Source organism: Mesitornis unicolor, unplaced genomic scaffold (assembly GCF_000695765.1).
Source record: "Mesitornis unicolor isolate BGI_N332 unplaced genomic scaffold, ASM69576v1 scaffold15364, whole genome shotgun sequence".
Classification (NCBI taxonomy): Eukaryota; Metazoa; Chordata; class Aves; order Mesitornithiformes; family Mesitornithidae; genus Mesitornis; species Mesitornis unicolor.
The window spans coordinates 55,360-73,535 of record NW_010178169.1 but is presented as its reverse complement, the minus strand read 5'-3'; the positions used below and the strand labels follow the sequence as shown (position 1 = coordinate 73,535).

At 38.5% G+C, this 18,176-nt stretch overlaps 1 protein-coding gene across 1 annotated transcript in view; it reads left to right on the top strand.

Moving 5' to 3' along the window:
* The first annotated feature begins 169 nt into the window (after positions 1–169).
* The window catches only part of CRAMP1L (Crm, cramped-like (Drosophila)), a 41,236-nt gene continuing 23,229 nt past the window's right edge, over positions 170–18,176 (top strand). The window contains exons 1-5 of the mRNA XM_010182360.1: positions 170–506; positions 8,679–8,872; positions 10,461–10,614; positions 12,725–12,808; positions 15,310–15,358. Coding sequence (XP_010180662.1) covers positions 170–506; positions 8,679–8,872; positions 10,461–10,614; positions 12,725–12,808; positions 15,310–15,358 — 818 coding nt within the window. The remainder of the gene's footprint in view (positions 507–8,678; positions 8,873–10,460; positions 10,615–12,724; positions 12,809–15,309; positions 15,359–18,176) is intronic.

Sequence of the window (18,176 nt, the reverse complement as noted above, 5' to 3'; positions counted from 1 at the left end):
CGGGACAGCAAACGAAAGGGGATTTAGTAACAAACAACGGCGGCCATGTTGAGAGGAATTTCTGCAGCTAAACTTCTCCCCTCTCAGCCCAGGGATTTCTCCCCCTCTCTGGAGGGCTCCATGGCCTGACTTTGTGCCCCTCTCTTTTCTCTCTCTCCTCCCCGACAGGATGACAGTGAAACTGGGAGAGAGTGGGGTAAAAAAGCTGGGCAAGAGAGCAGGAGGAGATGAGGAGTCCCTGGAAGAAGAAGGGGCAGGAGGAGGAGGAGAGGCAGCTCCAGGCAGCAGCAGCACAAAGAAAGAAGAGAAGATTATTACCAACACCACTAACAGCAGCCCCCCGCCGAACCCCAGCTTGTCGCAGGCCCCGGCCTCCCTCCAGCCCTCCCACAGCCAGGACCAGCATCATTTTCTCAGGTCCAGCGTCAGACCTCAGAGCAAGAGGCTGAAGAAGGATTCCCAGGCAGCCTCTTCAGTTGGCAGCAGCACTGCTGCAAAAGGCAAAGGTACTGTGTTTTGGCACCCTTAAAACACTTGGACAAGTGGGTTGACAAGGGGGGAGTCACCTGTGGGTTTGGGGGTTGTGTTTTCCCCCTGCAGATGCCATCTTTTGTTTGGTTTTGGGGAAGGTGTTTTGGGGCTCGTTTCTCACAGCAGCTGAAATCTTCTTTGTGTCCCAAGGCTTCAGCTTCTCTGCTGCCCACTTTGTACTTTCAGAGGTGGGGGGGTTTGGATATGTGTGTGGAGGAGGAAAAAAATCTCCATTATTGAAGCAAACCTTAAATTCCTGCTTTTTGTTTCTCAGAGTTTTAGGAAATTCCTGTAGTTTGGTTAGGAAATGAGACTCTAGCTAGCTGTGTAATCAGGTGGCTGGACTCTGAATTCTGTTTTTGGATAATAGCAAAATATTCACTGGGTGCTAGTTAAAAAAGGGGAAAAAAACAACTCAGGAGACCTTAGTGATTTCCCCCATATATGTCTATGACTGTTTTGCCCAAAGAACTATTTTGGAAACTATGAAATACACATATTGGCCTGTTTGTTTCTAAGGTTTTATGAGTCCTGTATTACTGTTTCAGAGCAGTTTGGGCATTTCCATGTAATTTCAGTTTTTATTAAGATTGACTTGTACATGTCTGAGTGTATGTATGTACGTACACATACATGCTTTTTCACTTGAGCATTGTATATAAGTTTTTTTTTTCCAAACTGTTTCTTACTTGAGTAGCTGGAAGACAGCAGGGATATTGTAATACCTTGGTGCTATTGTGTATGCTCAGCAGTGACTGGATGACACCTGGCACTCTAGTTGAGCTGTACTTTAGACTGATTTTGGATACCTTATGCAAAAGTACTCAAGTGTTATTTTCTGTTGTTTTTTGATAAAAACAACACATGGAGATTTCTTCAACATTTGAAATAACTAAGTTTACTCTTGTCTACTACAACAATATAAAACTCCATGTAGCAGGGATATGTCTTGGAGATTACCTCCTTCTTCGAGCCATTGCAGCAGTGTGCACCTGCTGGACATTAGGTAAATGCCACCAATTATGATGGCTTTGTTTTACAGTACAAGTTGTGATATTTGAGTTATTACCATATCACGAAACAGTATTGAACTCAATTGCTTGACAGTTAGTTTATATAATCGACTAAAGTATTTTTCAACACCTTAGCAAATGCTCTTTAATCTCTTGAACTTTTTGTTTTAAGTGAAAAGCTCCTATGTGTGATGTTGGAGGATAGAACAAAAAGTCTGTGTAATTTTTCTCTCAGTTGCATTAAACCAAGTAAACAAACAGATGGAATACCCAGGAGTGTTTACCTACAGATAATTATTTCAAGGGTTGTAAATAGTATTAAATGCAAGGAGGTGTTTCTTTGGAATACATCTTGTCCATGATTGACAAGTTGAATGTATGCATTTGAAATTATTCCATTGCTTTGAAGGTGTATACACGTGTGAATAAAATACGTGTGTCTTTGTGCACGTGTATATTCATCTTTGTACATTGTACATAAACATTCACCTCTAATTTTAGAGCAGCAGAATGGTTTTTAACTGGGTGTATTGACGCAAACTTTGTTTATTTTGCAATTCAGATTCCAAAATAACCCTAATAAAATTCTAGAAAGAATGGAAGATATTATTTCAGTTATCAGTCATAGGGAGTGCTTGTGATCAGTCTACCTGACTAGGTTGTCGGGGTGGCAGTTGGTGGTAGAATTATGGCTGTTCTTTCACTTTTTATGAAATAGTAAGATCTGCCGTAGCTCTGCCTGACTAGTTTTGATCTGAGTGCATTAAAGTTGATACAGTTGAGACTATAACTGTCAGGTTTTAGAGAATGGAGCCATGAAGTGAGATCCTTTCTAATTTGAGTTCTTTACCTTCAGGGATGCACAGTAAGAGGTTTTCGAGGCTTGTCTGAACTCAACATAGTGGGATATCTTGGGATCAGAATTTGTAGGGCTTTGCGCTCCCAGTGAGGTGTTTCACAGAGCTAGCTGCCAATGGGGAGCTAATGGAAGGATGGAGATTACTAATGAAGATTGGACTTAAAGCCTTCCACTTGCTGTCCCACCACTTTCTCCTCTCCCTGGAAATATCAAAATGATACAAAGCTCAACTGCATGTGCTTTGGATCAGCTCTGAAAACTGGAAACTTTTCTATTTTGCATGTCACAGTCAATGTGATTGCTGATCCCTCATTGATGGAGAGGAAGCAGACCAACGTAAGGCGCTCAAATAGAGAGACTTGAGTGTTTGTTTCCCAAATACAAATATGCCACGTGGTTGCTGAGCACAGGTTTTAAGATGTGTTTTGGGGCGTAAGCGAGAGTGGTTAGAATATGCACGTGTATGTTGTGACCGCACTGGTAAAAGCAAATGTGGAATACATTGCTGTCATGTGCTGTAGATTTAGTTTGAACTAGAGTATGTTCCCATTTCCAAGTTTTTATGTTTTTTGAGTACAGAATGAAGTCAGGAGGAAATAGTACAAAGTCTAATGGTGATGAGCTGAAGCTTGGAAGAAGTTTTTCATGCTGTTGCTCTAGATTTATTTATGAAACGTGTAGAACGACCCAAAGAAGTATTTGCATTTGTTTTGCAGTAATAAGCAGTTACTTCTTGAAATAAGATTTATGCAGCTGAAAGCATTAATTGAATTAAAATGTTCTGTCTTTTGATATCGTATGAAACTTGCTAGAAAGCAGTCCAGTTCGTTTCAGTCCACCAAAGTTGCATGTCCCTGTAGCATGTGAATTAAATTAACTACCGTCTTCTCCTGTGAAGATGTATTTAGGAAGATATCCAATGTAAGCACTTAGAATAGTTTTATTGCATCTTCACAGATTTCTGCGCTGCAGAAGGTATTGTAACCTTCATTTGAAATGTTGTTTCTCTAGGGCATGACTGACTGTTTAAAAACTACTGGCCCAGTCCCTTGTTCCAATATTCTCCTTAATTCTGTCCATCTCATTTATACTTGTAGTTCTCCTTCCGTCCCACCCTGGCATGCTTTCATTCATTCATTCATTTCATTAATTTGCCCTCCTGTTTACCCCAGTTCTCCCTCCCTTCCTTCAAAAGTGGCTCAGGACCAGAACTCTGCAGTATCTCATCCCACACCACAAGAGGAGGATTTTTTTCATGTGGTTTGTCAGTAGGTACTGAACTTTGAAAGGTGCCTGTTTGCAAGGCTGCATTACTGCATGGTTTAGGTGGAATTTTGTACGGGGCTTTGTGAGTGTTTTCTAGGAAAAGCAAGAGAATACTGATTTACGGGAGATAGAGGAGTAAGCAAATTTATGATAAACCATGTTTATGTTTTACACTGTGCTTGGTTAGCTCAGATAGTGCTGCATTTGATATGTATTAAATATATACTGTCCATAGAAAAGCAAGCCTTCAGTATAGTTTTGTTTGTAGACTCTGTTGATAATTGATACTTCATATGTTTAAACACGTTCAACTACATCCTGGTTGTGCAAACCTTCTGAATATTAAGAGGTAGAAGCGGCTGGACTACTCTGTATTCTTGTAGAACAGTTACCTGTTGTGCTTAAAACTTTGGATGTTAATTCATAACGAGAACACTGTATGGTATAGCCATGCAGTATAGCATAAGGTGTCCTAGACTTACTCTTCTGAAGAGTCCATTTACTGTGGAGGCATACAAAGTAGAAAGTTGTTTTCTAGTTAGGGTTAGTACTCAAACTGAAGTGTTGACTTTTGGGGTACATGTCTGTCTCTCTCCCTCTCTCGTCTGTATTCTCTTCTCAGCTACAGTTTTTGGAGATGAAAGCAAATTGCATCCAGCTTGCAGCTTTGTTGGGTTGTCCTTCCATGGGGCAGGGGGCTTCACTTCACTTCCTAAAGCACACACATGGGATCACCTGGTCTATTTCTTCACTGAAGTATGTGATGCAGTATCTGCCATTAGGAAGAGTTGGCTGGAAATGGGGCTCGTTTACCAAGTGATCAAAAGGGAAGTTTGGATGTTTGTCTTTGATTGCTTTTTCATAAAAATCGAGGAGTAAATGCTCATCGAGGAATGCTCTGTCATGAGAAGAGCAGAATGCATTTGAAGCTTTCTGGAAAGCACAGATGATAGCACCTTAGCCAGCTCTGTTGGCAACAGCTGTTTTGATGTACATTTCATGAGACTGAGCACTAAGGCAGGCTTGCAATAATAGTCGCTCAAAGGTGTTTTCTGATATGGCTTCCTTTGTGGCAATCTTTACTGAAACCACTTCTGAAGATAGTCTTGTGTAGTTTAGCCTTGCTGTTGGCTCCTGCAGAACCCAAAAGAGAAGAATGAGTGTTCTGAAGGAAGCTTTCTGGCATCTTACAAGTTGGCATTTGCATCCTGCGCTTTGGGAACTGACTTTAGTGTCCTAAAGTTCCACATTTGGCCTTTGGCATGCAAGAGTCTGTGAAAGTACCACCTCTTTTATAAAGGTGTTCCCTGATAGATGTTCCACCTAGTCCAAGACTGGCGACTGTTGAAGAAGTGGAGATTTTGCAAGCTAAGCCTGTGGAATGCCCATAAGGGAACCAGCCTACTACACAGGAGTAGTGGGGATTAACTCTGTGAGTTCCAGCCTCTGTGCTTGTGGAATCTGTCATAGCAGATACAAATCAGCTGGCATGGAAGAGCTGCCAATGGAAAATTGAAAAGCAAACACTAAGATGCTAACGTAGGGCCTGGAAGGAAGAACTTGTGGCTATAGCCATGGTAAGGCACCGATACTATCAGTGACTCAATTATTTGATGCATGCAGTGTGCCATTGTTTGTCATTTTCATATCAGATTTTGAAACTGCAGTCTTTAAATCCCTTTATATAAATGTTTGTGTTTGTTATTTGCTGGAGCTACAAAGAAGACAGCTTCTTCTACAGAAAATGTAGTCTGAGATAATGTTATGCCATTCATAGAAAATGAAGTTCTAGTAACAAGGCATACAGGTGGGCAGAGAGCACTGGATGAAAGGAATGAATAAGTTTCTCTGAAACACTGGTGGTGTGATTGGTGATTTTGTTGAGGTTTATAGTTCCAATACCAAGTACAGAAACCCGGTGTCTTTGCAAACTGGATCGAAAGCTGAGTGAAAACTGAGAATTTACACATCTGGGGTGAAGGGACAGAATTGTCGCAGCTGTAATTGTGTGGGTGTCCAGTCCAGTGGTAGGTGATGCAGGAGACTGAGTGAGAAGGACCTTGTCTTTGTCTCGACTGCGATGATCTCTTTTTAGAAATGGTTTTACTTGGAACAAGCACCTAAGCAGATTGTTAGAGTAAGCCCTCTTCCTCTCCAGCAGTAATGGTATGGCTAGCCTCAAGGGACCTCTTTGTTTTAATGCATTGCTTAGGTTTTTAATAATCTATTGTTGGGAATTAATGATCATCATCAGCTATCATTAGTGAGGGCATGAACACTTCTTAGCCATTTTGTGTTTTACAAGGATCTCATACAGTAAGATTGGAAGAATGAATTTATGGGATGTGATTCAATGATGTATGACTATTTTTACTTTTTGTTTTGCTTTCTATCCTGAATTGGTGTATAACACCATGTTTTAGAATATACTGCATTTCATTGCCTTACCAAGATCCAGTAAAGTCTTGAGTGAATTGTGACAACTCAGTGATAAATACTACCATGCACAGGAGTAAGAAAGTTTATGCAAAGGGATAACTCCTTTATTCCTGGGAGAATTAAATAGCATAGAGGACCTCTGTAGAGGTGATAAGATACGAGAATTTTTAGATCTTCATATACGATACTCTAAACAGTTTTGTGGATAGTAATTTGTATTTAAAACAAGAAAGACTGTGATAAATGTGTAAGTATATAGAAAGGAACGAAGGAGCAGTTAAGAGCTGTGTATCCTTTGTAGATGTTGAATCAGTGGAGTCCTTAGCATAGACGATTTGCTCTGTTCACTTCATCTGTTACATACAACTAAGAGGAGATCTGCTGAACTTCATAGTCTTATTAGAATGTAAAGTCCTCTCTGATAGTTCTGCTTCTTCTCATTTTAATAATGAAAACTTCACGTGTACCAAGTGTACTGTGCAGTCTTTAGAAAATCCATTATAATATCTGAACTTCAGACAGCTGATTTTAGGGTTTTACCTGTTTGATGTAAAAAAAAAAACCACCCAAACACCCCCCAAACAAAACCAACAACCCAACAAATAAAACCCCACATTTGTGGTTCCTCTAAGTGACATCTCAGAAGGTGAGAGGTCTGTGACCAGAGCAGTGACTCTAGAATAGGATCCTGTCGCTGCCTCTTGCACTGGTAGCTTGAGACTGAGGACTGCTGTGTTTGAATTCCCCTTCCTTGACTAAATATTTTAAGTGTTAAGATCTGTATTTCTGAACTATGCAAATTGTGAATTTCCAATCTCACATTTGCAGAATAAAGAAGCAATTTTGTGTCTTAAAATTGTTCGGTTTTTCCTCAGCTATCTATTAAGGTGCTCAGGTTTTACTAAGGGTTTCATTTTTTTTAAAAAAGGATTTGCTTTCACAAATTACCAGAATTAAATTGTTTAACTTTCAATTATTTTATCGAAGGCTGATGAAGGCTTTAGGAAACAGAGAAGCTGTTTATTTGAGAAGTTCTTTTTTAAGAGCATTTGCTTCTAGATGTCCAATTCTTTTTCATGTTTTCATGCGTCCCTGTGGTGACAGTTATTTTCTTCAAAAGGTTCAAATAGTCATTCTTAGAAATAAAAGAAACATTAACCTTTAAATGGTCACAATATCATATTTTATATCAAGTATTTATTGTATGCAGGAAAAAAATGCATTTTCATACGCCTTACTCTCTTCCAGCTTCGGTTTCAAATGTACTTTGTTACTTGAATAAACAGCTTTTTAAGGTTTTGGAGCAATGTGGTTTTGTCATCCAAAGGAATTGCTTTCAAATTGCATATGAATAGTTTCAGTTAATATTTACATACAAATCTCTCAAACATCTAATGCATAGTAACTCTAGAACGGTTGATTCTTGTGATACCTTTTAAAAAATATTAGGATTATTAAACTGAGATATCCCAGTACTTGAATGAGGGGTGTGTGTGTATGTATATATATGTGTGTGTGTGTATATATATATATAAACACTGACTTTGTCATATAAACAAATTGCTTCATGTAATTGAGTTCTGAAAGATAACTGAGTTTTAAGCCTATATATGAAAGAGAGAGCTGTGCTAATGTGTGTAAAAGTTTGGTTAACTAGTAGGGACTGTTGTATTGTGCAAGCTGGATTTATAAGCAAATAAACCAAGGGAATAGAATCTTAGTGCATTATGTGTAGCTCTCGCCTTCCTGCAGTTTCTCCATCCCATTTTCTTCCTTGTCCCGTACTTGCATAAACAGCAGATTCTCTTAATTCCGTCAGGCTTTATCATTTTAGTGTTTCCAGTCTTCGTGTTTTTCCTGATCCATGTTCTTTGGGGTGCCGATAACAAAGTTACAGTCAAGATTATGCTTTTCTGCCTTTTTCTAGAAGCCACACTGGGATTCAGGAAAGGAGAAGGGCTGCAACTTGCCATCCTTGAGATACCTTGACTTTTCCTGGATGGGCCAAGTGTCGGACGTGGTGCTCCTTATACTGAGGATCAGATTCTTGAGAATGCTGATCCATTGTCATGTGATGAACTAAAATAGGCATCTTTCAGCCTTTTTGTTATCACAGTTATTTTGGAGGCAGTAGGTTCAAGACCAAAGGTGAAGATAGGAAATTACAGATGTTTTCTTTCGGTCATTTGATTGCTGTATTGGTCACATCGGTGTTCAGCATTGCTCAGAATTTCTCCTCGACTACTAAGGGGCAACTACAGAGCACACCCATGGGTACGCATCAGAGAGTGTGTAGACTTGTAGAGGTTGCTTTAGTATATTCCTGCTTGTCTGTCTTATCTCCAGAAATACAAAATTAAGCCGTTGAAACCTTCTCCATGTTTTTAGTCTTTGAGATTTTATTTCTTTAAAATAACCCCTAGTTTGCCTATTGTATTTCAGGTGAAATATCTTGGAAAAATCCTGATATAGATGGGAGTGGTGAAGAAGGGGAAAGTTCTGAGTTCCTTATCTCTGTCCATGAATCCTCCTGTTGATTTAATATTCACACTGGTCATGGTTTTTTGCAGCAGCAGATAATGGAGGGACTGCATCTGGTGGCACATCAGGCCTTCCACCCAGCAATCCCGCTGGGAATTCCAAGTCGGCAGCAAGGAACCTGGGCTCCTCAGCTGGAGAGAAGGAGGAAGGAAAGAAGGTCAGACGGCAGTGGGAATCGTGGAGCACGGAAGACAAAAACACTTTCTTCGAGGGACTGTATGAGGTACATGTAGAGGAAAATAAGAGGCTTAGATGTTTGTTTACTAGCTGGATATTCCTAAAGAAGATTGGTTCAGCTGAGATTTGCAGGGGCAAAATGCATACATACACATATGCATTTGTTTGTCTATGCATATGTCTGTGCAGTTGACTATAAACCAGTTGCCAATCAAAGCCACACTTCAAAAGTGTCAAGCTTTCTTTTTTTTTGTTCTGAAATACACAGGAAGTATTTTTGAGTTTAATTCATGAATGTGTATATTCATTTAAATTCTTTTTCAAGTATGGCTCTGTTTCAAATGAGGTATAAACAATGTCCCCATCTCAACTTTCAAAAGCAGCACACTTATGGTGTAATATTAGCAAACAAGAAAGTATGTTCTGTTCCAGTATGAATTGTAGGCACTCTGGTTAGTCTTTGACCATGAAAAAGTTTGAGCAAGTTCAGTGCTAGAATTGAGAGATAAAGAAAACTTAGATGATCTTATCTTTTATCTCATATGACGTAGTATTCCTAGTTGTCCTATTCCTGTGATTATTTTAGGAGCACTTCTGTTATGAAAATACATACTAAAGGTGAAAATAAAAGGAGTGGTGGTAGGTTTGCTTTGCATGTGCATCTCTTTAAAAAAATGTGTGGCTTAGTGTTAGGCATGATTCTTGCATACATATTTTGTGGACCAAATGAACACTCTTTTTTTTTTTTAACTCCTTTAACTTTTTTTTTTCCCTAATGCTGAGGAAAAAGTTAAAAAATTTACTCTAAGATGGATTTGGGACTCTGTTTCATCCCCCACTTCCATTCATTTTGTGTCACTACCTTTTGAAAGAGGTTTTCACGCTTTATATTTAAATCAGTTCCAGCTTTTTTTGAAATTCAATAAATTTTGTGATAGCAAGAGTTCAGTGATGTATATAAAATAAAACTTTCCTCTTTTGAACTCAAATGATTTTATAGGAATTAGCTAGTTTTAAAGGGATGCTTAGGTGTCTCATTTTTATTTTTACTCTGAGAATGGACTTCTGAATTGCCTACAGTATAAAAATGTGTTTTCTGTAAGAAGTTTTTCATTTTTGAAAATAATCTTTTCCTTCATTACTTAAAGTTTAAACTTTGTACTTCTAATAACTGGAACATGAAATGTACTGTAAATAAAAGTGAAGCTGTTAAGTATGGCAGGCTTTTCACTTACCCTAGTCAGAAATGGAGGTAGGAGGGAGAGGGGTGAAAAATGCAGAGGAAAGTAAGGAAAGCGAAGTGAGAAAGTCTGTATTACAGTTTTGTTACTTAGCACATTTATGAATCAAGTTTTGCTTTCTTACCAAGTTTGCAAGCAGATTACAGTTTTTATTTTCAAACAGTTCAAGAAATTGGAAAGTAATTTATTTGGCATCTAGAACATGTTTTCTATAAAAAAGGAAACCAGTCTGATTCTTTTGCTGCTGAGTTCTGATACCCAAGAATTTTGTTTATGACCACTGAAATCTGATTGCCCATAAAGAGCCCAACATCCTTAATGTTGTTTGAGTTGTCTTATGACAAGTTACAAATTTGGTTTTGAGCATTTGGGTGTGTTTTATTTATTTTTCAGCATGGAAAGGACTTTGAAGCTATCCAGAACAACATTGCCCTGAAATACAAGAAGAAAGGCAAACCGGCAAGCATGGTGAAGAACAAGGAGCAGGTCCGCCACTTCTACTACCGCACCTGGCACAAGATCTCAAAGTACATTGACTTTGATAATGGTTAGTATGCAATGAAATGGGCTGAGTGTGGAGGTTCCCAGTTTTGTGAGGGCTGGAGGGTAGGAATGGCAGAGATGAGAAAATAAATACTGAGTAGGGTGTCTGAGAACGTGTCTTGTTTTTATTAGCAAGGCCATACCAAGGTTCTTGGTTTTTGAAAAATACTTCTCAAAAACTAGTATTTATATCACTGCTTTTATATCAATTCACCACATCAGAACAAATGCTGATCCTACTACTAATAGTGGGGAAAAGCCAGGTTCAAGGTCATGTTTTTCTGCACTCAGGAACACACGTGTGAGGACAGCTGCGTTAATGTTAGTTAGGCATGATTGCATCGAGCAAATTGACTCCTGCACTACTTTGCATTTCTTAGGGGAAGGTAGAAATAAATGAATAGTCTGATACAAGTATAAATGGTGAAATACTTGCTCACACTTTAAATAAGCCTGAAATTTTATCATTGGCTCAGTAACTTAGGATTCCTGGTGCCATATTCCCCTCTTCCCATTCTTTTCCCTACCTCCCCAGCTTGTTGAATGAAAACGAAATTAGGAAGTCTTATGAACTGCTGGTGGTATTTTGTAGCAAAAATAGTGATGCATGATCATTGATAATTGACTTTTATCAAATACATCCTATTAAATAATGGACAGTGAGAATTTGAGTCAATTTGCAGGAAGCCTACTCTGAATAGCGGGTTAAAGAAAATTCTGTTTACTATGAAATAGATTTCTAAGACCGTGTTCTGAATTTTTAAGGTATGTTCTCCCAGGTCAGTTCTCCTGTTAGCTTGTTGATAAGTAAAGGTCTCTAGGACTTCCCTGTCCTTCTGATGCCATGTTCTAAGATGCATAGATCATGGCAGTTTCATGGTGATTGAATTTTTTCAGTCTTCAAATTCTCTTTAACACAGCTAAAAGTTTGGATAGTAATTTCATCTTACATGATTTCTGGCCAGAGCCTCTTCAAGTTAAAATAACTCATTAATGAGAAATGGATATGACTACAAAAAAAAGCTGAAGGAATGCGAAGATAGGGTACAATGTAGTCTCTTTATGAAATTGTTTTGGCTGCTCCTGAGATTAGGTTATCTGAAGGAGGACTTATGAATCTAGAACACCTGTAATAGTGTGTATTTTTTAGTTCCTTTTTCAATCAGGACAGCATTTTAAGATGAGACAAGCTGTTAGTATTTTATTTAAAAACAAATGTTACAGCAAACAATATGGAACTTAAAAAAAAAATAAAGTTGTCACGGCGGAACTTCATCGGTTTTCTGGATAACGTAAAGTTCTGTGTCTATACCTACAAGGTCTGAAATCTCATTGGCTGAAGGAATTTAAGAATTAGTGCAGTAGTTTGATAGGCTTTGGTAATGGTAGAAATATGTGCCTGGATTTTGAGGTTAAATGAGTCTGCAAGTCAAAGAGAGCAGAATTCTTGATGAATAGACAAGAATAAATATTTTCATCTGTTTTGTAAAGCACAAGACTATCTTTCCTTGGCATCATAGATATTTAAATCTGTTAGCAATTATAATGTCCAAATAATGTGTGTGTTGAAAAGAAAAGAGAGAAGAAAAAACCTTGTAAAGATGAATGAAACATGTGCAATTCTTCATATAAAAATTTAGAATCTAGGGTCGGCATCGAGTCTCTAATGTGCATTCGTGTGCACAGAAGACATTCTCTGTATTCTGGAAGATTCAAGCCCACTATGTAATTCTCATGTAAGAAGGAGTTACCAATTGTAAACAGTTACGTGATACTAGAGTTATCTTTATTATGGCTTAGCTTTATTTTGCACATTGAACTGCTGCATATTTGTTTAAATTCTGTGGAAGCTGCTTTATTTTTTACTGTAAGCTAAAAAATTGCATTTCTAAAAAGTTGCATTTCCCAGATACTTATGTCACCAGAAGTAAATTGCTTAACCCATCTCATTATAGTGTTTCTTGAAGCAGATCTTACTCTTACCTTTGATGGGATGTTCATCTCACCATTGAAAATGCCTATCATCTCATTTTCAGTGTTGAAATAACGATCTGCAATGTAGCTGTGTATGAGTATCTGCAATCTCCATCTCTTACACCTTTTCTGCTTTTCAGTGTTTTCTCAAGGGCTGAAAAAATCTTCCCTGGAGCTTTATGGTTTAATCTGCTATGGGGAACTAAGGAAAAAGATTGGGGGATGTGAGTATGAATTACTTAAAATTATTTTTATATGGTAGAATCAGATCTGGCTGCCCTTGAAGTTGGCAGTGTCTAGCATAGTTTCACTTTTGAGTTATTCAGGATTTGTGTTCATTGTCTTCTCTTGCAGTAATCTGTGGTATTGGGTTTTTTTCATGAAATTTATATTTTTTTAAGACCTCAGTCTGCTGTGTTAGTCCCCTTTTTCTTTGACAGATTTCTTTAGCATTTGCTATCTGTGGAATGCAGTGCGTGTAATACCCACAGATGACAGGTAAATGTATATGCAGCTTAGATTATCTGTCTGTTTCATTATTGTTGAAAGCAAAGCATTTAAACGTGTAAATGGTATCATTTGCGCCCCTAATTGTTTTTTTTCTCTGCAGTCAAAATCTGGGATGGTGCCTTTCCTTAAGTCAGTCTCTAACTGTTTACTTATTGAACCCTGAAGATGAAAAAGCATTACAAATTATAACCAGAAATAACAACTTTACTGGCTAACCAAGATGCATTCTGACCTTGTCAATCACAGAGGCTGCTTTTGTCCCTCAGGATGTGTAGACAGATGAATATGTGCGGTTGCAGTGCTCTCCAACTTCCTCGAAGTTGATGAGTTACATTAGCAAGATATCTGAGCTTAGGTTTAGTACCATGGTCATAGAATCATAGAATGGTTTGGGCTGGAAGGGACCTTTAAAGGTCATCTAGTCCACCCCCCCTGCAATCAGCAGAGACATTGGAAGGTTGCTATAAGGTATCGCCGGAGCCTTCCTTTCTCCAGGCTGAACAACCCCAACTCTCTCAGCCTTGCCCCATAGCAGAGGTGCTCCAGCCCTCTGATCATTTTCATGGCCTCCTCTGGACCTGCTCCAACGAGTCCATGTCTGTCTTGTACTGGGACCCTCAGAGCTGGACACAGGGCTGCAGGTGAGGTCTCACCAGAGAGGAGCAGAGGGGCAGAATCCCCTTTCTCGACCTGCTGGCCACACTGCTTTTGATGCAGGCCTAGAGATGGTTTGCATGATCTTTGTCTTCAGACTAGAGAGAGCTCTAATGTGGCTGGCTTGGAGAATGGGCAGGGGAACATGCACAGTATGCACTAGTCCATGCTTGTATACCTTCTTATCTGTGTATTCTTTTTTGTTTGTCCCCAGACTCTTCGTAGAGTCAGTGTTAGATAATAGTGCATCTTCTATGTGTTTTGTTTACTTCTTGAGACATGGCAGAATCACCAGAGTACTTTAACTTCTTTGTAAAGTCATACTAGTTGTGAAGTGAAAAAGACAAGAAAGCTTTAATGAGCGGACATGTACAATTCCTAACAGAATGGTGGTATTTTGGCAGGGATTTTTTGCTATTCTTTCCTCACCTGGAATTTTTATTGTAATGCGTCGTGAATGAGACTGTTATGAATGTTCATACTGCCTTTACTCTGTTTGTTCAAAGAACTCCAGCATGTTAATTCATCTTGGAGAAGCAATTTTGAACTGTTTCTTGACAAAGAAGGTGCAGAGGGAAGACAGATTGCATTGTGAGAAGAAATCAGTATTAGTATTTCTTCCCTGTAGCCACGTCTTGTCTTAAAAGCATCAACAGGCCCTCCTTGCTATGACTGGGAATAAGGTTTCACACAGTCACCATGGCAATGCGTGCACACTCTGCATGCATACTCTGTGCTTCTGTCTTTTTATAACTTTGGTACTTGGTTACCGTACTGTACCCACTGTCACCTGGAAAATCCTATACTCTAAGACCAATTGGGCTTAAGCTGCAAGGCTCTGCACACAGTTTGAGAGGCCTGCTCTGCAGCTGGTGAAAGTTCATTCTTTCTCTCTCTTTTTTTCTTCCTCCTCTTGTGGTGTTCAGCCAGTCCTGTCTTCCCAGATGACTTACACAGAGCTGCTGGGACACGAAAGCATATCAGGAATACTTTCAGCATTGCCAAAGGGAGGTTAAATTGTTTAGTAAATAGATCTGGGGCTAACTATCATAGGGAATATAAATCCAGTTACCATAATGTCCATTTAAACATGTGCTAATGCATAGAAGAAAAGTGTAGGTTACATGCGCGTTTTATTGTTTTTATTTACTCTCTTTTTTCATTGCTTTCAGTGCTGTAAGGGCTTGATGCTCTTTCATTATGCTGTGCTACCTTAGCAACAGACATTGAGCAGGAAGATGAGGAAGCTTTTTTTTTTTTTTAATACTGCAGTGTCACATTAACGCCCAGCAACCCAAGATAACTGCAGCACCTAAGCTAGGGTCATTTAATCCACGAGTAAAATGTAATTGTCATGACAAGGATCATGTAAAGCTTGCGCATTGTGAAAATAGAAACTTTTCAGTAAGGGTGTATTATAGCACGTTTATGCACGTTAATCCTATGTGGGAATAAAATGTAATGGTAATAAAATGCTTTGAAAACTAAACAGGACACAAAAAAAGTCATGACTATATAACTTTAAATCCTAATTCACTGTGTTATTGCATTTCATGTAAAGGTATGGATGACAAGAATGCAGCTAAACTCAATGAGCTCATTCAAGCTGGGTAAGTAAGAACTTATTCCTGAAACTCTTAAAACTGGGTTATTCAGCAGCTTGATCGTTGAATTGGTCATCCAGAGCCTAGGGGACTTTTCTTCTTCTTTTAGAGCTTCAGTTTCACATTTTTCATTCTTAGTTTGTTTTGTATGTGGTTTCTCCCTCCCCTTTTTCATGAAGCCATTAGTTATTAGTAAGAAATGATGGGTGATGTTTAAGAAGGTAGCGAAATGAGAATTCTTTACAAAGTTTTGCCATTATGACTATGTTGATTCATTATAGGGAATATAGTTCACCTCCAAACAGTTCTGCCAACAGTGCTCACGAGTCCTGACCTTCAGACCTGAAACAACACCTCCAGTGCACCACCATAGGCCTCAGCCCTTCAGTCGTTTCTGCATCTACTTGACTTGGAGAAACAAGTATTCTCTTTCACTTGAAGAAAGAGTTACAGGATTTGGGAGTTCAGTCTTGGCAATGTAATTCTAGAACACAGAAGGTGTTAGAAGTTGCTCTTCTATTAGAAATGAGGAAGTACTTGATGTATTTGTACATAAAATTTTCTGAAATAGTCCTGATTTTAGAATTTGTGTATTCTAAAGTGAAATCTGTTTCAAAGGATACTATTTCAAAGAGTGTGATCATTAAGCAGGCATCCCTCAGCACGTGCTTGTTTGTCCTAATCATGCCTTTAAAAGCAATTTGAAAATAGTATTATTTTCTATATGTTATAGATCCCTTTTTACTTTTGGCATTTGTGCTTTTAGGGTGCTTCATTGTAGCAGATGAACTATTGATGAAGTGAACTTCACTGTAAACAGAAATGCTGACTTTTTGACTTTGCCTTATGTAAAATGGATACTTGCTGCACGTTTCTGTCTCACAAACTGAGTTTCCAAATGAGTTCCCAACAGCTTATTAACCTTTCATCTCCTGGGAGATGCACTTTGTGCACTGTGCTGTTGTGTTGCAGGTCTTGAATGCAGTTATTTATGATACCACTTGTTCATTCTTTTGTTAACTGTGAAGATTGAAATCAGAAGTGAAATTGCCATTTGGTTTGAGTTTTGTACAATTAAGAAAATCTTAGCAGTAAGTTTTTTCATATAACAAAATGATTCTTAAAGCAAATTGCTTCTTTAAATTGGAGTTGTTGGTTGAATTAGGCTTGGGATGAGTCCTTTTACCCTGGTGGTGTGAATATCTCTAGAGTTCAGGGTATAAGCAGTCATTTTGGTCTCTCTGTGTTGTACTGGAGAGTCTACCATCTCATCCAAATAGACTAAACCATAATAAATGAGACTGCTGATTATAGCAAGCTGTAGCATCAATCTAACACTTTGCATGATTAAGGCCTTAGTTCTTCTAATTAATTGTTAATGAGGGCTAATGATTTCTATGAAGTTTAAGTGTTTATTCTGTAAAAACAGCCTTGTAACAAACCATTTTGAAAACAGGAATCTTTGCATTAGAAAACATTAATGCTAATCTTCTAACCAAAAACTAGAGTGTACGTAATACTAACACTCTCAGGCAGTTCAGAGATAGTTGCTCTCGCGTAGGTTTTTTGTCTCTACCAGATGGCAGACACGTCTTTGTTTCTCTTTTGCTCCTGCATCTCTTACCCCATTTGGTGGGTAAACCTTGTCAGTTGAAGAAGAGCAAACTGTGCGGGGGAAACAAGGTGCACAATTTCATCTTCATTACCACCTGGATGCCTGCACCACCTGAATTTATCTCCTGCATGTGCAGGGCAATCTCATATGTCACACAAGCAAACACATTGCATATATCCCACTAGATGAAACTTTCCATCTTGCTTGGTGATGTTAAAATTAAGTGATCACCCTCTGTTTGTAAGCAGCTCTTTTTTCAATTCCTAATATGTTTGTTTCAAGTGAGATACTCCTTCTTTTGCTTTGAGTGCAGTGTGCTTTATAAGGCTTGTCTCTATGTTGAAAGTCTTGAGCAAAAGCAGTTGCACAGTCATTAAAAATGGGGAAGGCAAATAAGCATTATTCTGATCATCTTCTCCTGAAGTAAGTAAACATTAGCCTCATTTAATTGGTAAGAAGGGTCAAGAGAGGCTAAGATTGTAAGGAACTACCTGACAGTTTATTTGCAGGATGACTCTAGACCCTGGAATTATACATTCTAATTCAGTGCTTATTTTGCTTATGTTACAGGTCATCTCTGGCTTTCTGTAGTAATTACTTGGTGTATGGAAAAACAGTTGACCCTGTGAGGTGCTCATAAGAAAACCATATTTAAAGTCTTCTTAGTTGAGCTTATAACCCAGGTCACAAGTACTAAATAGTACTGCAAGCTTAATCAAAATCTTTGTGTGAAATGTCCCTGTTTGGCCATTGAAGTAAGGCCATTCACCGCTACACATCTCTGTAGTTGTCTTTGGAATTTCAGTACATGTAAAATCAGGCTTGACCATAGCCTTTGGTACAGTTGTAGTTGAATGAATTGGGGATCCTTTAGAAAATAGATCAAAGTTTAGATATTTATAAAGGCAGGAGGAAGATAAGAATTGTGCTGTCAGCTTTTGTAACCGGTCCAAGTAGTTCAGTGTACTCATGTCAACACTGGCCCACATGAGCTGCTTGAAGATGTTTTCAGAATCACTAAGTAAGACAACTATGAAACAAAGCTCCCTTAAAAATTATACGGAGTCAGAATCACCTTCTGTCTAGTCCTTTGTTGCTGATTTATTATTACAGCAATGATATGTCACTGGATTGTGTGATTAAGATACATAGCAAGAAACAGATATATAGTGATATATCAGAACTGCTCAGAAACCCATTTAAATAAAC